The 20,568-nt window shown below is 40.1% G+C and overlaps 1 protein-coding gene and 1 long non-coding RNA gene across 19 annotated transcripts in view; one reads left to right on the forward strand and one right to left on the reverse strand.

Moving 5' to 3' along the window:
* Positions 1–9,533, forward strand: part of LOC147231882 (uncharacterized) — a 43,936-nt gene extending 34,403 nt beyond the window's left edge. Inside the window, exons 4-5 of one of the 2 annotated variants that reach the window (XR_015106514.1) lie at positions 1,636–1,758; positions 6,833–9,533. This is a non-coding gene — a long non-coding RNA (uncharacterized LOC147231882). Of the gene's footprint in view, positions 1–1,635 lie in introns of both variants that reach the window. The other variant, XR_015106513.1, reaches the window with a different exon arrangement.
* On the reverse strand, positions 3,699–13,697 carry insig1 (insulin induced gene 1). 17 transcript variants are annotated; one of them, XR_015106508.1, is made up of 10 exons: positions 13,470–13,607; positions 13,255–13,322; positions 12,475–12,615; positions 12,246–12,274; positions 11,810–12,154; positions 10,339–10,463; positions 10,013–10,179; positions 9,306–9,405; positions 5,817–5,959; positions 3,699–5,722 (listed from the first exon to the last, which is right to left on the reverse strand). XR_015106508.1 is itself a non-coding variant. In XM_086151081.1 (9 exons), the coding sequence occupies exons 5-9, from the start codon at positions 12,144–12,146 to the stop codon at positions 5,693–5,695; spliced, it is 759 nt and encodes a 252-aa protein (XP_086007207.1). In that variant the 5' UTR covers positions 12,147–12,154; positions 12,246–12,328; positions 12,475–12,615; positions 13,255–13,322; positions 13,470–13,607; the 3' UTR covers positions 3,699–5,692. The 17 variants fall into 17 exon arrangements, 8 of the variants coding, with proteins under 8 accessions (XP_086007207.1, XP_086007206.1, XP_086007212.1 ...); XR_015106505.1 differs by having other exon boundaries at positions 12,246–12,328; XR_015106506.1 differs by having other exon boundaries at positions 12,246–12,331.
* Positions 13,698–20,568: the final 6,871 nt, after the last annotated feature.

Genomic DNA, 20,568 nt, shown 5'->3' on the forward strand with positions numbered 1-20,568 from the left:
CGAAGGACATAAGGTTATCCCCTCCAAATTTAGCTGCTGCTGTCCACAAATAACGAATTTAATTTTTGTAAAAATAGATTTTGATTTTTGTATAAGATTCATACAACAGGTGTCAACGCAAAGAGTCGAAACCTATCAGAGACCAAATATAAACCCATTTCTTAACACATAATTACATGAAAAAATAACAAATATTACATTACAAATATGACTTAACATTGAAGTAGGAGACATCTTGAGTCCACTGACTAAATTATGTAATGACCGTTATTTTGATATTTATACAGTCCTGTGTTGTTAATGACAGGGCGGGTGTAGATGACATTTTAATGTTTTGAACATAAATGATAGCATTTATTGAGTATTTATGCTTTACTTCATGCACACGTGGAGGGGATGTTTAAATACTTCATTAGATTCATGCAACCTGCTGCCTGTTTGTGAGTTTTTACACGATAATGTGTAGTTCCCTGAGCTCAGGTTAAATCCTGCGGTGGCATTGCTCCCTTTGATTTATTCCATTACCTTTATTCACTTATTATTACCCTGGTTGATTTACAGAGTCTGATCTGGGCTGTAAGAAGCACCGAGTGTGTTTAATTTACACTGGGAAGGATTTGTTTGGATGGCATGCATAATGTGCCATCATCTGAGGTTTATGCTGTCATTTTATTATTGTCCTACAGAGAAAGGCGTGGAATCGGCATACCAAGCTGAACACGCTGACTGAAATGATAAATCCCACTGTGATATGAGCTGTTGTTTACACCGTTAAAGGTGATTTTGCGTGCACGCCTTGTGTTTTTTTATTAAGTGCATAGTTTGCTTTTGTTTGCTGTGATTATGCTGTGATATGGCTCAGAGCGCCGCATGGATGGCAATTAAAAAAAACACACACACCAAAAACCTCGAATTATAGCTCCTTAAATAAGTAAATGAAGAAATGGTGCGAGCAGATCAATTTACCCTCTGACCGGAATGAGGAAAGCAGCCCGAAAGTGCAATTGAATGGGATCTGAGTGGTAATTCAAACTAAAATGGAGTCCAGTTCTGAGCCACTCACTCAGCCCCCCCATGGCATCCACTGTAATTCATTATTCCTGGCCCAGCACAGAGAGAGGCAATGAGCGAGGGCAGAGGACAGAGTGGACCAGCTCTGGAGTAATGAAGACTCAGTAGACCTAAACGGCACACACACACACACCCACACACACGCAGTCTTTCATTATATTTCACAGAAAGCAGGACATTAATGCTACTGAAGACCTTTTGGCAGAGAAAATAAGGGGAGTGCAATGATTTTCTCCACAAACTCAATCCATTTCATTGACCTTTTCTATCATGCATGTGACTCCGCAGTGAGATAAATATTCCACGAATAAAATTCCACTAACTGTTTAATAAATAATTCCCTTGAATCTAATTTATTTTGTAATGTTCATAAATGTTTTTCCCCCAAAATATTTGGAAAGTTTTTTCCCTTCTTTTGCGTTCCCCATGAAAACACCTTATATTGTTATCTGTGATTCTTTATCTGTTTTTATGGCAGCTATGTCTTCTGTCTTGGGTCCTTCAAAAGAAACAGGATCCACAGGAGCGTTTATATCTGTTGCATTTCTGATTCTTGTTCTCCAGGACATTCTTCATCCAACCACTAGGGGTCCACAGATGTCATGATAATAACATCCAGACAACCTTGGAGGATAAATACTGTCATCTGGTGGTAACAAAAACCATCACTGCAGAGTAAATGGCAAGGTAACCTCCACCCCCCCATTTCGCTGCATCATTTACCCCCCCAGTGTATTTCCCTCTACCCTCAGCTCTTCAACGCACCTCTCCACCAGGCTGATGCATGCATTTAACTTTTCAACATCAAAACAACTTGTTTAGTTTCAACTCAATCCGGCCCGGAATCAGCAAACATCAGTTTAGAGCCGGATGAATCAAAGCAAACGCTTGTCAAGATGTCGGTGTAACAGCACCTGAGAGACCTGTAATGTGTACGACAGGCGGAGTGAGGTGACAGCAGCTCCTGGAAGTCAGGAAGTGTCTGGCAGAGAGACTTGGGGAGAGAGGGAGGCCACCGGCTTAGTCAACCTGAGGGGCCGCTGTGGGGCCCCGAGGTCCAGCAGTCTGCAAACAGCAAACTGCTGGATTTGTCAATTAAGAGGCCAAACCGGAGTGGGATGTCAACCAAAAATTTAATTGAAAAAACTGCAATGACAAACACGATATTGGGAATGTCATAGCGATTGTATTGTGGGTACTTTTCTTCAGCCGGCGTTTGAGGCAATTATATTATTTCATTATCAGTTATTTTATGATTATCTAATTATTGCTATGAAAATGCGGGTGTATCATATATCTAAATTTTGTCTTTTTGCATTTTTTTCCATAGCAGGTATACCTTTTCCAATTCCATGGATGAATCTTTGTATTTAAATTCATTTAAAAAATTCTGGTCTCATTATACCTACACAATCTGAATAAGCAGGAAATTCAACTACTTGCTGGATATTGTTATTGAAATTCTTCTTATGTGTTCATTTGTGCATCAACTCTCACTTCATCTCATCTGACCCGGTCGTCTCATCTCTCTACCTGTTTTTATGAAAGACAAAGGAATAATAAAATCGTCTTGTCTAATGCACACTGTTTGTTTTACAACAGCACTTATGCACCGTGCCAAAATTGAGGCTGAATAACAGAAGTACAAATGACAGTCGAAGTCTCAGAGCTCAAGGTGATGCTGCTGGAACTAAACGGTTTGAACCTATAGATGACAGAAATCAATAGATGAGATGGGTCCAGATACAGAAAGAGAGGACAGGCAGAAGACGGATAGAGACAGGGTTCTTTGGCAATAAGGGGCTACTCTAATGGAGTCTTTCTGTTTGCTGTGCCTGGAAATGAAAGGAGGTTGAAATCTGGCCAGTTATTTTGTCTGAGAATAGGAGGGGACTGAGAGAAGAGAAGTGGCGTGTGGCGCTGGATGGACGGAAAGATGGATAGATGGATGTGGAGAGAGCTTTCCAGAGGGTGGGGTGATTCAGAATAGCCTACAGACATTGGCCCCACTCCCAGAAATTTCCCCCAGTGCAAAAGGTTAACTGTCAGTCCCCCGCAAGGTATAAATAGAAGTCTGCCCTCCAGAAAGGCATGTTGAGTAAGGGGGAAGACAGTGGGGGAGGGGGACCAGTTCCTCCTGATCCCCACTGACACACAAGGGTGGGGTTGGACTGGGATGTTTTTCAAGGGGGTGGGGTGGGGGCTCTCACAAGATTCAGCCGAAGACATTATAATGGGTCTGGAGACTGACAGAGACCCCAGACAAAAGAGTGTCTTCGTCTATTCAGCCCGGCCCTGACAGCAGATACAACAAGGGCAATCATCACGGGTGTAGAAAGCTCTGGTCCGATTGAGCTGCCGCTGTATTTGACACCAAGATAAAAACCGAGGGCTATTTTTCTTTGCGTCTGCTGAGACGTCTAATTAGGCTGGTGTCTCGTGATTAAATACAGGATGACTGAGACTCACTTGAATTTGGTACGAGGTTCAAATGGTTACATTTGAGTTCTTAGTTGCATTTTATTATCCTTCTGGAGATCAGCCGTGTCCACAGTCTACTTAGGTGTTCAAATCCGGCATTGTAGGACAAACCAAACAGACAGCTTTGAATAATAAATCTCCATCGATGGCAATATCAGGTATTTTTTTATTTGTCACTTAAATCCAAGGTAGCAAAACGATACACAGCTGAAATATCAGACACACAGAGGTTCTAAAACACTGAAATGAAAAAGGTGCTTCACCACCTCAAACAAAATAAAGCTTCTTCAGTTCAACACACCTGAATGTAGGCAGATCCAGACTCTGCTCTGCCACAAAATGTTTAAAAAAATAAATGAGGTTTCTTTAGATGATGCTACGGAGTCAGATTCGACAAGTTTGACACACTGCATTTTTCATGTTTTCTAAATTTCTCTCTGATGAGAGGCAAGTGATCTGTGAAAGGAATCTTGTTCACAAAAAAAAAACAAAGATGTTATTGCTTTTTTTCTTAAAATATCCACACTGCATATATTTAAAACATAATTTTGAAGCCATTGTCAGGTATAAGAATAAATAAGGGAAAAAAAAAATCAGCTCACGTATACTGATTGCACTTGAACCTGTAGACCCCTAACACTAACATACTGTGGGTCTGGTAGAGTAACGAGTGTCTGATTACATAGGCATGTCTTCAAACATACAAGCAACAGTGTCGTATATTTGTACAAATGATAAAACTCAACTGTTATAGTGACAAAAGCACTACATTTTATGATACATAGGCAATCACAGATTGCAAATCTTTGAGGCTGTAGTCCTGTCCATGTCCTGCCCTCCCTGTTGGTATTTCAAACTAGTTTTCTATTTTTCTCCTCTCTCTTTTTGCTAGTTTTAAACAAACAATTCAAAGTGGGAACAGCTCACAAATATAGCATATTGTCTTGATGGGACTCATGGGCATCGCACAAGACATTAAAACACCAGTTCATGAGGTGAAAGATGCATTGGAAAAGTATTTTCAACAGGCATCACAGCAAAACCCTATTAAGCTCCGTTTACATTCTTTCAAAACAGGACCCATTGTGGTAGCTCTCGTTTTGTGTTAAAAAAAACAAACAACTAAAACCCTCTGCTTAAGAGTGTACTATTCTTCTTCCGAACAGTCAACTTGGAAGAGTTTATGGGTCTGAAACTTAACAGCAAACAACAAAACATACTGCAGGTTTAAGAGAACTTTTTTTTTTCTGAGAATAGCTGTCAATCTAATTAATAATTCATGCCTTGTGGAAAAACTTAAGCAGTCTGCATTTTCCCCTCCAAATGTCTCACTACCGGCAGTACATCTTCTCATATGTACAAGTGAATATCAATCAGTAGAAATTGGTAGTAATTGGCACATCTAAACATATTTCTTGTCTCTCCATTCCTGCAGAGGCTGTGGGATAATTGCTTAATAATGGGAGCTATCATTCATTCACTGCACTTGATATATTTGGTTTGGGTCTTTCAATAAAAAATAAATACTTAATTTGGTTTGATTGGGATCATAAAGTACATCTTCCCTGTGCCCCAAGGAAAGCTGAGGCCTCGTGATACATTTCAGTGTGAGTGGAAACCTTTTTTGCTCACTTCATAAAACAATTCCCTTTGATCATACTATGTCCAAACTAATGAAAAAAACAAACAAAAAAAAAGCAAAGTGAAAATTAAAATACATTATAATACCCTCTCATGTCTTCCCTGCTCAGATCATCCACACTCAAGCAGATACATGTGCAAGTGCGGACAAACAAACACACACGTTGTACATATATACACAAACAACAGGAAGATGCATGGCCAGGTTTCTGATTTCAAAAATTCAAACCAGCTTACTGTTGAGATGAAAAAGAAAAGGCCAAAATGGGAAACACTGCCCTCCCATCTAGTGTGAAGGATGCCTTAAAAGGAGGACAATAGAAGTGGGAGGGATAGGCAGTTTGGCCACAATGAGGTGCAGAGGACATGGCACATTAGATGAGGGCTCTTTTTCCCGAACAGCACTTTGTTATGAATACAAAGGATGAGTCTTTTTCTCCATGTTAATGTTGGTTGTCCACCTGGTTTTCTGCTCTTCTACTGTTCTGTAGATCACCACTCAGTCATTGTGAGGTTTCTCCACACAACCCTGGAGGGAAAAAAAGAACATGGCCGTTAATTGATTTTTCTTTTGAATGCAATACAGTGTTCTGCAGTTAAACTGTTAAAGGTGCTTTACATACTGAAAATGGATGAGCTTTATGGCAAGAGCTGATGTTTAGCTCACATGTGATGTTCAGGTTCAAAAGTATTTCTAACAGCCACACACATTTCGCAGATATACACTGAGCGTACTGCCTTTATTTTCCTGTAGACTGCAAGTGACCTGAAAAAATGTTGTTTTTTCCAGTTAAGTTTCATACAGGCCAAGTCAAGTGTCAAAACAAATATTTTCTTCCACTTCCTGCCCCACCTTTTTTTCCTCTTCATAAAAACTCTGTAGATAAAAACTAAATATTTCATACAAAGGAGGGAAGGAAGACCTATTTGAGCCATGACAAACTGCTTATCTGGTCACTCAACAAAACACATGTGAGATTGAGACATTATGCTTTCAAGGGTCTGCTCATTAAAACGTAGTGCCCATGAATTTCTGGGACTATAAACTGGTCAAAAATAAGTTAATTCCGCTTTAAACCAGATCCAACAAGCGGTAGAGAGAAAAAAGCGTCTTTTATTCTGCATGGATAATACTGTTGTCTCCCCGTAACTGGCTTAAATCCTGAAAAGAAGTAAAAGCCAAAAACAAAAAAACGAGCAAAGCAACTGAAAAAAAAAAAACGTTGGGTTCCGTCTGATGATAAACAAACCACTGGAGGAAAAGAAGGCGAAACAGAAACGAGCGCTGACTTGTGCCAACATTCCAGACCTCATCACAAACAAAAACAACAAGTAGCAAATGACCCGCTGGTCAGCCGAGTTCTGACTGGCTCTGTGTCTTGCCACGACTGTGAAAAACAACAGCTCTTAATCTGCTTTCACGCTTTCACTGAGTCAAACTGAGGGACTGACGGGATTCTTACTTTACAGACAGAATGAGGTGAGGCTTCTGGGCAGAGGCTTAATGAAGACATCAAAAGCTGACTTGATGGGATAATTATGGGGGGGCGCCGCACTTTGCACTACTCTGAACCATTTGACAATCATCATTGCTCTTGTTGTCAGCCGTCTTTTGAAGACATAATTTTCTCTTCGACAGATACACATATTGAGAGATGATGCTGATAAATCTTGAGTGACACACTGCGCCGAGAGTCGATATCTAAGCTGAAACCCAACCGTGGCCGTAAGATTTCAAAGCATCGTCATTTCATCATCAAATCAGCGTTTACCCACAAATGAGATAAAATGGACATTAGGAATCACTAACTAGATAAAGATCAAGGATATCTTGTACTACACTTAAGTATTACAAGTCATTTGGCAGCTTAGAATGAGATTGCCAAAACAGGGCACTGCCAGTATCCAAGAATTTAGGTGCTGTTCAAACAAAATACATTTCCTGTAAAAGTTCTCACTTTCACGTTGAGTCTTACTGTCTGAGGCTGGCAGAAACACGGCAAAGAAAAATGGGGTGACGGAAAGATCTGTGCTAATCTTGGTAACCTCAACACAATTCTCTGGATTAAGATTACGCAGGATGACCTTTTTTCTGATAGACCAAATCTATTTTGTGCCCTTTCTCGGAACTTAATGAGCTTTCGAAAGTATTAATGACAATTCTCTTGTGCCTGGGGCACATGGGTTGGATTTTCACATTTCTACCGATATCAAAAATAGGGAAGACCAAACAGTGCAGATCTAACAAATATCTAACCTCAACCCTTAAGCAGAGAGGCAAAAGCGGGATAAAAAATGTAAGGCTTCAGAAAAAGGAAAACAAAACATATCACACTGTTATTTTGGACTGGTTGCACTTGTGTGTGCTGTGTTTTAGACAGAAAAATACAGAGGATGAAATTATGGCTGTGAAAAATCAGGCTTATCGTTTATATCTCAGGCTCCAGCAGTGAATTGGAGGGGAGCTTGGAAACAACATTTCACACAGCGGAACATCGTCTGCCAGGCGAGTCTTCCAGGCCAGCTGACTCCCACTACCTCATCTGAGTTTATGTTCAGTATTCCATCACCTTTCAAGTTGTAAATATCCTGAACTCTGATATTAATGAGTCCCCTAGCACCATTGACATTATGTCTTTAAATGTCTCTTACCACACAATCCTGTAAGCAAACAGAAAATTAATTGAGTTGTATATAAAATGCTAGAACATGACCAGAGCTTCCCAAAATCCAATATTATGGCCTCAAATCACAACCCAATGATATTCACTTTAATGTTATAAATGGAAAGAAAACATTAAGTGATTATTTACTGAGATAACAGAATTAAGACTTGTGTTTCTCAAGATAAGACTCAAACTGACAGATTGATTACAGAAATAGTTGGTGCTTAATTTCAACGTAGATAGCTGATCATTAACTGTAACCATTTTAAAAGTACAACAAGACTAACTCAGCATTGGACATTTTAACACAAAAAAATTAGGATGCTCATTGGTCATAAGGTTGAATATAGACTAAGGTCATTCTGGAGTTTTTGAGGTCTGCGGTAATATTCTCTGGATCAATAAAACCCATGAAGGGATTTTTCTCTAACTTTAAAGTCTTTAGGCTGTGTTTCTGTAGGTCAGTTAAAAGTAAACTTTTAAAGCAAAAGCTCATTGTCTCTGTTGGTTGAGAAAAAAATACAAGATGAAGTTAAAGTCGGCTCATTCCACAATGAAAGTTGCCATAGCAACCTAGGTTGCTGCATGGAAATAATGTTTGAAAGAAAACACGATTAAAACAGTCAAAAGTTGAGGAAGTAAACAATCTTAATTAGTAGTGATCTTAAAGGTCCAGGGGAAAGGACACGGTGTGGGCTAACTTCAGATGCTGGGATTTTGTGTGCATGATTTTGAACCAATGAGAATCCTTCCTCATACACTATTAAAAGCATTCAGAGTAAGACATGAGCTACAGATCATGTTAAATACACCCCGCTTTCAGAATTTAATGGTCTTACTACTTGTTGACTTGTACCGTTTGTGCAAGAAATTATTCTTGACATCTGGGTCAGCCAGTCATGTGGCCAAGATAATCTCAGGTTGGTTTATTTTTTTTTTCTTGATAAACAAAAAAAAAAATGGAGATCCAGCTTTTAAAGGCAGGCAAGATGTAAAGTTTTGAGTAGGATACTTTGGGGCATTGTAAACAATTGAATTCACTTTAGTTAACTTTTGTGATCTTGTACATCACTTTGAAACTTTTTTGAAAAGCTTTTTATTAAGTCGCCGTAACACACCTTAAAGTCTCAATGCAAGTTAACCGTGATTCTCTAAATCTCCAATAGAGGACTGGTCTCAAATTCCTACAGCAGAAATCCAATCATTGGTGTCTTGATGACTATGGTTGGAAGTGCTGTCTGACACCTGGATCCAGAATCTCCAACAGGGCACAATTTGGGTGAGATCTGCTGACTTTCATATTCATGAAACCATTTAATGTCTCATCGCTTCTTTTTGATGCATGTTTATGTACCATTTTAATCAGATGTTCACTTAAATTCAACATCCCATAGACTGTAAACACAGGCTATTGAAAACAGGCAGTTTCTAAGACCGGTTCCTTACCATGGCAAGTTGGCGTCCTATGTTTCCCACAGTAACACCACCTGAGAAAAATATGCATGGGAGCCAGGAGCGGATATACAAAAAATCCGGGGACGTATATCTGAAAAAGCAGGAGAAAAAAAAACATTTGTGATGGTTCCTAATGTTGAAAAGCAAATGATGTCATATATGAGTTCTGATGTATAATTGTGAAATAAAATTGCCTTTTCCACCGCCAAAACAAAAAAAGAACTCCCTGGAATCATAATAAGGCAATCACTGTTTTATTATCTTTTAGATTTTTTCTTTTACACGAATGCAAAGGACACTTCAGGGTGTAGATATCACACAAAGGCAGCTATGCTTGGAAATATAATTATGCCCCCTCTGTGATTCTACCTTTTAAGAGTCAGCAGGAACAGCAGCTCCCTTAAAGCCTAAGCTCTTACTGTGGGCAGCAGTCCCTTTTCTCTGTGCTATGTGTTTGAAATTTGCCACTGAAGCAGGTAGGAGGGAAATGTAATTGGCCTCCAAGAGGCAAACAGCAATCAGTATTTCATGGGTTATGTATCACAACATGATTGAAAATACAAGATAGATGTAAACAAACACATCCTCATACTTTATCTCCTTGAACTGTGAAACTCTATTTTTTAGTTTTGCCTTAAAAAGTCAAAACTTCAGTAGTATATGTAGGATTTTACAACATAGGAACTTGTTTCACGTACTGGTAGACTCCATTGTAGACCAGCAGCTGTGTGAAGGCAGTAGCTAGGAAGGCAGTGGTGATGCCCAAACCGAAGCCACTCCTTGAACGGTCAAAAGTCCACCACAGACCCAAGGACAGAGCTGCCAAGGTGAGGGAGAGCTGCACGTTGTTGTCAAAATCTAGTTTCTGCAATTTGGGAAGTTGAGGATGAAGTCAAACAGTATGGTGGAGTTAGTACTGCCTCAAATATTTATACAGCCCAAATCCATTTGTAGCACATCCTATTTATTACACACACATCCTGGATTAAGGACAACATTACACAAGAACATTGTGAAAGGATACAACGCTGGCGTGGTTGATACCGACGAACACTGCAATACACCTCATGACGCTGGCCCACTCCCTCTTGAACTTGTGAGGCTCCCCCAAATGGCTGTCAAGGCAGGGATACAGTAGGCCAACAACAGCTATGGAACAGGAAACAAGCAGACCCAAATTTCACAAGATGAGCAGGACAAGTAAAACTGCTGTGTGGGCTCATTTGCTCAGCACTTCCATATTCTACAAATAAACATGCTTGAATGAACAGCCTTCTATGACATTTATTTTTTTACCCCTTATATTACCTTACAGATGCTTTTTAATGTTGACCTCCTGTGAACATATTGAAATGCGTACATTCTGAGCATTACTTGTGTTTTACTGTGCATGGAAAATCCATGCTACTGGGACCTGACTGACTGTCTGAAATATCTATACCTTGTTTACCTTATTTTGATGTCAAAGGAAACTCAAATGTTTAATTACACCATATAGGCATGAAGTAGTACTGTATTTCACCCGCTGGTTTGCTTTGGTTGTAACTTTGTTTGGTTTATTTCTTAGAAAAGAAAACAGGCAAGTTATGTACATGTTGAGCCATTCTAATCTCAACACTTTATCTGTGCTATTTTGGGTTGATTGTATTTGTGAGTGTGTGTTGTAAATGGGGTCAATAAGAGTATATTCCCAGGGCTTAAGATTAAAGATTTTTAAGATTAAAAAAAAACAACCTAACAAATTTCGGCAGTGGTACGCAGTAATAACAGCATTAGATTTGTTTTTCTCTGTTGAGGTTTTACAAACCACACATTAGCTACAACATTAACAGCGTCCTTTGTCAAAAGTAAAGGATTAAATTTTTAATAATGGAAAAGAAAACAGTACAATTCTCAGTCTAAACTAATTACCGAGTTAAATGAACCGTTGAGTCTTAAACATGTATTGACGTGACGCTGGCAAATGCTGACAGCAAAGAGACAATCTAGGTCATAGCACCTCTTCATGCTCACGGATTGTTGTTTTCCCCACACTTTTTCACACTTCCGGGTTCCTGTCCTTAAAGGGACCTCCTCGTCATCTCACCCGTTATTACACAAACCAATGAGCACACAGCACACCTCGTGTAGGGCTGTGGTAGCCAATCAGAATGGAGGAATACACAACGTCATCACAAACAGCTTTTTTCCCCCCCGTTTACCTTAACTTGACCGCCAGACAGAATCATAAAGACTAGCGAGGCCTGAAAAGAGTACATATGTGATGACCATAAAAACAAAGCCCTGTCATCATCCATTCTAGCTCCTGCCTCAGTTAAATGTTTTAGAAATCAAAACTGGCACAGTAAAACACCCCCTGCACTCACTGCATTCCTTTGTCCCAGACAAGCAGCTATGTTGGTCCAGGAACCCCCCCCCACCACCAAAATGCAACAGAACACCCATTTATAACGAAACTATTCACCGATTTCAATCGGAGAACAGCGCTCACTCACCGGCCCCGGTGCCGCAGCACGGCGGGATCCACCAGGCGGACGAAAACAAAGTTGCCATCACCTCCTCCGGGAAGAGGGTGACGTTCCTTTGTATCTGGAGCAAGTTAAGCACCAGGGCGAGGAAAGCCCCAACCGTAAAGAGGACAAGACCCCGGCGGATCAGGTTGGCCGTCCGGACGTCATACAGCGAGCCGTAGACGTTGCCGATCACAGACGTGATGAGGGTCATCATTTCCTCAGCTTTGGATGCCAACCAGGTCGCGCCAGACGACGAATGCCGAGTTTCCACCCTTGATGCGCAGGAGCAGCTCCAGCAGTGGTCTTCAAGTCTGGGCATTTGGCACGCTGGAACCAGAAGTAGGGTAAATAAATTTAATTAGATAAACGTAATAACACGTTAAAAAGTGGTGACGTGTTGCTTATCACCGGTCCTTACCTTGAGCTCCAGACGTCTTCGGTGTCTGGCTGAGACAGAGACCCTCTTCTGAGCGACTGATTAAAACTCCCCGCCGCGTTTCCCTGCTTTTCACAACAAGAACTGCAGTCACGTTGTTTGTTCACATCATCGGTCATAGACTAACAGAGAGAGAGGGAGGGAGAGAGGGAGAGAGAGAGAGAGGAAAAAAAACTCGGCGCCGTTTCACTCCACAGCATAGAGCTCATACCAGGGACGACCGCTTCCCCTGCGGAACACAATCACAGCTGTGTCGGGTGAGACTCGGCAGCCAATCAGCACGCGGCGGCTGATATGACGTCAGGGCCACCCCACCGCCCCCTTGCACCGGACGGACTCGCAGAGCTGCAGGCTGCGGGGGACCGGAGAAACTATACTGGAAACTGGCACCATTGGCCGCGGCACACATCGGACTACTTAGATTGCCAGCCATTGGAGAATTTGATCAACTCAACCTTTGTGCAATTATAAATTTACATGTGTAATTTAAATGTAGCTCTTCATCGTGCAGCCGTGCTGCATTACTTTGGTTTCGCTGCCTCCAGATTCTAATTAAATGTAAATGTAAATGTAAACGTTATCTTGACACGCTGCAATATGTCCAAGCATTCCCTCTTTGCATTTGCTAAACCCACCCAATACGTTTGGTGCAAACCGACTGCGTCCAAGTCAGCTTTTTGTCTATTTCTCCTCGTGTACTGGGCATACAGAGAAATCGAGAAGACATTTCTAAACAATCCCACGGTGACATGAAATAAGCAAAATAATGAGTGCAAGTCAAACTGTAAAGTGCACTGTTAAATTAAACAGTTAACATTAAACTACAAGGTGTAAAGCATAAGGTGCACTCAGACACAAACTGCTGCTTGGCTGGTAACTGCATTGCCATGCAAACAACACATTTTGCAAGTGAAAGCAATAAATGCAACCCAGGAATAAAGAAAATATAGACAAGAAAATGTTGTAACAAAAACATAATAAGTTGTCTAACCTGTCAGGAAAAGTTGAACAGGCTCCTAAAGTGCAGTCTTCCAGCTCTGTGAAGGCTAACTAAAAATTCTGCAAGATATTTTTTGTCAGAAATGAATATATAAATAAAAAATCAGCGACAAAATATGTTGACCACATTTGAACCCGGCCTTTAGATACTCAAAGATTCACAGATCTGCAATGCCTCCTCAGTCTCATACCTGTCTGAACACATACCTTTAAATAGCTGTGTTCAGGGAAATGAGTTCAGTGGTACACCCTTTTGAAAGAGCTGAACTTTAGGTCAGTATTAAATATGACTGGCGTGCAGGGAGTGTGCAGAACTGCCTGTTGTACCCCTGCACATAACCCGGAGATAATGTGAATCATTAAAGGGTTCAATGCCCAGACGACATACCCATACTCAGTGACTGATAGCGCTATGGAAACATATTTTGCAAGAACATGACTGACCCAGCTTTGCGTCGATAAGACAGTTGTTGACAAAAAACTTTCTCCCACTGCCTACGTGCAGGAACAAAACATCCATCTATAGAGGGCATGTTACAGTTACGTATTTGTCTGGACGGGGGCACATATCGGGTCATGTTTGGATTGAGATGGAGTGTTCGAAGCTAAGGTTTCTGTTAAATACAGGTATGCAATATAACTACAAAAGAAAATCAATTCATGCCCAACACAAAAAGATTTATTTAATCCAAGCCTCTGGCACACAGCAGAAAAATGCCATGCATGTTTTTTTTTCATGCAAATTGACTTGCAAAATTGAGTGATGCTTCATGACCCTCAGCCATTTTGGTAAACAAAAACAAGGGAACATATCAATCAGATAGCATTTCTGTTCAATTAAATGTAATTAAAATCCTATTTGGCATAATTATCTTTGCCTCAGAGTATTATGTTCATTCATTTTCATTTGGCAATTAGGTGGTGCAGAAATGATGAAATGAGTTCTGCTCCAAATGAGGGTATGATGTGAAGAATGGTTTCTGGTGATTGTCACCACAATTTGCTTCAAAGCCTCATCCCAAATGCTGACTTTATAACTTATTTTTTTCTGGTTGAATTGTTTCAGAGGGAAATCGTGCTCTAAAAAAGGATTATTAAAAACCTCAAAATAACAACAGACATAGAAACATGACAAGCACACTCCTGTATTCCCATGTTCATGGCTCAATCATAAAGTTGGCCATTATGGTCTGATGCTTGACCAGTTTATTATTTAAACTGTCATTCAAATAAGTAATTTAATTGATTTCATAGTCTTCATATTTTGTCAAGTTGTTTATTTTTTCCAACTTAAACCATGTATTCTCATCCCCCATAGGATCTAAGCTCTGTGGTTTACATTTTAATTCCTCTTTGGCCTTACTGTGACCTGATAAGCATTCAAAACTAAACATCACCTTTTGATAGGATGTTCTTTTTGAGAAAAATGAGGGATCACTGAGTCTGAATCTCAATAGAACATAATGAAGTCAACCCAGAATGTGATGTCCACGGAGGTCAATACCAGGTCTTAGGAGGTTAAGGCTGGTTATTCAGCCTTGCATTTGCAGACAATAGCCATGCTACTATATGTTAAAGTATACTTGAAAGCTAGGTGACCCCAGACAGGCGTAACATTTATTTGCAGGGCAGGGATGATGATCAAAATCTTAATGCTTGCATGACATACGGTACACCAACACATAGTTCGAGTTTTTCTTTGTAAACTAAGAGAGCAAGTTGGTATAAGTTTAGGTATAGTCACCAAGCTGAGTTGTGTATCCACCTTTTTCTAGTCGCTGGAATTTATCATGTTAAGACTACAACCTCTTCTGATGTTCAGCTGCTATGGAAGAGCAAACATGTTATCATACAAATATTAGCATATCGTTCAATGTGCTGCTGTGACAGAGAGTGGCTTCAGAACGACGGTGTCATGGCAGTGGGCTCTTAGCCGTGTACCTGCAAACATGGAAGCCAAAAGCAATGGATGGAAAGCTACTTTATTACTTGGACTTTCATGTTACAAATTACAAACCACGTCATCACTCAATTCAAAAGATAAAGGAGCTTTTTAGTCCCACGAGAGCAGTTTGAGAATGGGATTTTCAATGTTAGTATTATGGATACATAAGTCGAGAGCCACAGCAGTTTCACAGACAGTTCATCCAAATTGTCTGGGTTTAAATTCGATTCACTTGAACAGAATGATGAAATTCCATTTGGGGAATGGAAGTGATAAGTGAAAGGATAAATATAAATGTCACAGCTGGGCCCACATCACTGAAGCTGTTTCACTATTTTGTACCAAATGATTCAAGCATGAAAGTATATTGAAGTTTTAATTGTTTGGATTTGTCCCTTCACTTCTTTTTTGAGAGCTTAGTGTTTTTTTCAATTCATGCAGAAGCCTTGAACAAATACAGCTTTTTTTAAACGATAAAAAGCAGACCGCCAAAGACGAACATACCAGTTTTTAGTGAACAGAACAAGTTTCTTTTTTATATTTACTTGTGCTTATAACTTTCATAAAGGATGGTTGTATGCACATGCATACATCCTCAATTATGACTTCTTTACAAACATGATGCCATGGTGCTAAACCAACATTCAGAGACATATTCACTTTGCTGCAAACCATATAATGACATCAGTCATATTTACTGTATCCTAATTTCACTGGACCATGTGGGTAATGTAGATAAGTCAACAGAGCTGCAGTGCTTCACAAAGGGGAAATGAGGTCAGAATGAAAAAGATGCTCCATCAGGGAGCTCTCAAAGGCCCCAAACTACTACAACAGCGCAGTAATCCAACAATAGTATTCTTTTCTGCCTCAGGACAAAAAGAGTATGATGAAGGCTCGTGTCTGGGAAAGAGAGTGTGTATTTTCCCCAAATGAATAACTTTCTCTCTGTCTAAGTCTTGGCAATCCAGGTGCCTGAGGAGAAAAGCCTACAGCAGTGTGTGGTGTGTATGTGCTTTTGTTTATGTTTATGTTCTTTTTATTGACACTAGCACATGCATTAATATACAGGCTTGAACCATGAGCTGTATGTTAGCTAATGCGGCACCATGATAACCATGAAAATGATGCTTTTAACTCCTGGTGACTGGCAGTGATGATGTTGGTGTTGAGGAGGTCTCACTCACATCAGAAGATAAAGCAGGATGCTTTAACACTTCAAATGAATAGCAGATCAAGCATGTCATAGATTATGCTATTAAGCAGGGGGGATTGAATTATAGTTGAAGGAGAAGCATGCTGGTGCGGCTGGTAAATTGATCCATCAAACTCAAGCTTGACACGTTTTACCTCAATCCTGTCTGAAATTAAGAGGAAAACTACCTAATCCATGTGCTCATAAAGTTGAATGTAGTGACAACAGCTTAGTTCTGTCTATTTCTTCAGATTAATGTGTTAGAATTATTGTATTTTAAAATTTTTTACATTTCAGCTGCAACTGATTAGAAAGAAAAACAAGTTTGTTATATGTTATTTTCACATTAATACAACTATGAATACAATGCACCAAATGTCATTTCAACATGCATTGCTTCTCATGTCAAATAACCCACAGTTTCCACAAAGGTCTTGAGACTTGCAGGAAACTGTTTCCTGCAATACCACTGCTTCAGTTGCATTCTTGGTAGTGTAGATATACACACAACCTTTTTTGCAGCTCTCTCTTTCACCGCACTGCGAAAGATGAAAAGGGATTCTGGGGCATAGAGCAGCTTAACAAAGGGTGCCATAAAGGCCCTAACTCTACAGCCCCAGGGTGTGGCACCAGGATGCAATCTCCTAGCCCCTTTGTTCTTCAGTGCTTAGCTCCAAAAATGTTTCAGAGAAACTCACCTTTTTTTCAGACCCAGATCCTACCCCCTTTCTTGTATTGCACGTGCTTATTTTCCGAGTGTATTATGTCTTAACCAAAAGAATATGTTGGATTGTCAGGGACGATAAACAGATCCCGTTTCAGAGCCATCCGATAAACTCTACTGCTCAGAGACAGTGGGTTGCATTCAGTTTGGTTGCCTAAAGAAACTGTTTGGCAGTTATGGAAAGCTTGTGTTTACTAATTGTACGGAAAGACTGATGCTGGTCATGTCTGTTAATTGAGAATAATACAGGAGCCAGCAGCTGATTCCTATAACAAGTTGTAGCCTCTGAATCAAATGGGAAACATCAGCGTGGGTAAACTGACTAAACAAAAACAAAAACCCGAGCTGAAAAGCTAAAGACAAAGACTTTAATCTTGAATAAGGGGTATTTCTTGATATCATGACAAGGAATGCATCGATAATGAGTATGAAATGACCTTAAAACGAATGCTGTGCCTTACCTTGAAAGCCAACAGTAATAAAGCTCTTTATAATAAAACCCAATGACAACTAAATTATGCTATTTATTTGAAAATGTAAATCATTACACTATTTTTACAAATTTGCACTCAATGGAGTCCAATGTAAATTGCAAATGTTCGACATGATGCTCAGCATAACTTGAGGAGATATTTTGAGCAAATAACAATATCCATGAGGTGTGTTGATGATTATACCCTTGTGTTTCTGAAAATATAGGAAATGGATGAGCATTTTATTTGCACCATTTGCAAAGTCCCAGTCAAAATTGAAGAAATAGGATATATGCTAATTGCTGAGGTTTAGTTATACACACATGCATACAATTAGACAGAATGTCTAATTGTATGCAGTTCAGTGTCCGTGTTTTTATATTCTTCTAATCAACAGTTTGGAGTGTCTGTTATTTAATAATTCAGCAAACCATTCCTACAAACCATAACCTAACACTATTTATTTTAACTTCTAAGCCTTTACTTCTGTGATTTGTCAGTCATACTTACCACCATTATATTTGCTGTCCATGCACACCTCTAAATATTTACATGCATGTTCATGTATAAAATCTCATATGAATATACAGTACATGTACATATGTCAATAACAGGGAAGTTGAGGGAGGCACTTGATACATCTAATTAATGATGCTGTTGCTATCAAGTGAGACGTTGTGTAACTGCATGATAATGAAATCACATAACTAGTGACGCCTGTGCTGATATGACACTATGTATGTCTTTTCACAGTGTGCATGTAATTTTCCACCCCTGTGATGTTACAAGGTGGAACTAAGGGATCTGATAGTGAAAAAGAAAAGGAGCATTCGGAGGGAATTTCAACTTACCAGGTAGAGTGGGCAACAGTAGGAAGAAAAATACAGTTTCTAAAGGCTAGACTGGTTTCTGCTGTTGGTACCCTTTTCACTTCACTTGCCTCTGTGGCCTCCAGGATTTTCTGTGTTTGTTGCACCTAGATTTTTTTTGCCTGGCTTTTCCAAGTAGACACTTGCTCATAGTGCTGCTGTGAGACAGTCGTGAGGTGTGCTGTAGGTGTAACACAGAAGTTCAGGAGGAGGTGGGACTTCATCAGGGATCAGCTCTGACCCCGTTCTTGTTTGCAGTGGTGATGGACAGGCTGACAGATGAGGTTAGACAAGAATCTCCATCGACCATGATGTTTGCTGATGACATTGTGATCTGCAGTGAGAGCAGAGAACATGTGGAACATCTTGAGAGGTGAAGGTATGCTCTGGAAAGGAGAGGAATGAAGGCCAGTTGCAGCAAGACAGAGTATATGTGTGTGAATGAGAGGAATTGTGAGGCTACAGGGAGCGGAGATCAAGAAGTTGTAGGATTTAAGTACTTAGGGTCAACGATCCAGAGCAATGGATTGTGCGGAGAAGAGGTAAAAAAAACCTGTTCAAGCAGGTTGGAATGGATGGAGAATAGTGTCAGGGGTACTTTGCGATAGAAAAATATCAGCCAGAATGAAAGGAAAGTTGTATTTGACAGTAGTGTGACCAGCGATACTGTATGGATTGGAGACAGTAGCGCTGAAGAAAAGACAGGAAGCAGAGCTGGAGGTTGCAGAGATGAAGATGCTGAGGTTCTCTTTGGGAGTGACCAGGATGGATAGGATCGGGGATGTGTCTATCAGAGGGACAGCACATGTTATATGTTTTGGAGAGAAGGTCAGACTGAGATGGTTTAGCAATGAATATTTTGGTAGACGGATGCTGGAATTGGAGCTGCCAGGCCGGAGGTCTCGAGGAAGACCAAAGAGAAGATTTAGTTGGAAGAGTTGGAGAAGTTAGTTGGTGTGAGAGGGGAGGATACAGAAAATCGGGTTAGGTTGGAAAAGGTTGATTCACTGTGGCGACCCTTGAAGGGAAAAGCCAAAAGGGAAAGGAGGAGAAGAAGACACTTGCTAGTAGTGTTGATCCAGCTATACACTGAATTACTCATTCTAAGAGAACTGGTGTCCATCTCTGACACAGCGCTGAATTTCGGGAGTTCTCCTGCCGGAATCAAATAAGAAATTGTACCATCTGCGTTAAATATCATGAAGAAGACGTTCTTGGAAGTGCACTGAAAGTACATTAAAAGGAAACATTTCAATACTAGCCAGAATTTATCTAGAAGTATTAGATCCAGAGCTGGCTTCCTTGACAAGTGATTGATCTGAATTGTTGTTTTAAAGTTATCAGGTCATGGATCAGATAAAAGCTGGTAAATATGGTTTTATTCTTTTGAAAAAAGTGAGCTACAAAATGTTGAACAAAAACACACAAAAACAAAACGACAAAAACTCAGCAGTGAAATAGTGTGGAAAATCGTAAAAGCAAGTGCTTTTTTAATTTACGCGATACAAATCATATTTAACCTGCAGGCAAAATCAAAATTTCTTACTGAGAAGCAGGTGGTTTCTCTGCCTATGAGGTCCCAGCTATTATTATCTGCAAACGTCTCCAAACATATTTGGTTCAGACTCGGCACCCTCATTTAAGTGTCCTCAAACCTCCACCTCAGCATATTGGTGGGCCCCAATATGAGTCTGACAATTGGCAATGTTTGATTTTAGGAGACCGAAACTATGTAAATGGTTCAAGAGGACCATTTGATTAATGCTGATTATGCCTGGAAATATCTAACAGCTGATGTGCCTTTGGGGCTAATTTTACATGTTGGAATAGATTAAGACAAATTCCTGCCTGATTATCACCCACAGGCAGAGCATCAGGAGAATGCAACACCTACCAGCAAAGTAAGGTTACGCATCCCTCCATCTAATTTCCATCAAGAAATACCAAGCTACGCCATTAAGGTGGCACATTGACTTCAATGTGTGTTTGCTGATAAACCACTCCTGCTGTTATCAGTGCTGAGCTGAACGCTGCAAAGCCTCCATTGACCTTTTAACACTTCAGCTGAATAAAACCTCAGTTTGTTATGTTACTTTCAAG

The sequence above is a fragment of the Fistularia commersonii genome, chromosome 8, assembly GCF_037954325.1.
Source record: "Fistularia commersonii isolate RoL2024-O1a breed Wild chromosome 8, RoL_Fcom_v1.0, whole genome shotgun sequence".
NCBI classification, from domain to species: domain Eukaryota; kingdom Metazoa; phylum Chordata; class Actinopteri; order Syngnathiformes; family Fistulariidae; genus Fistularia; species Fistularia commersonii.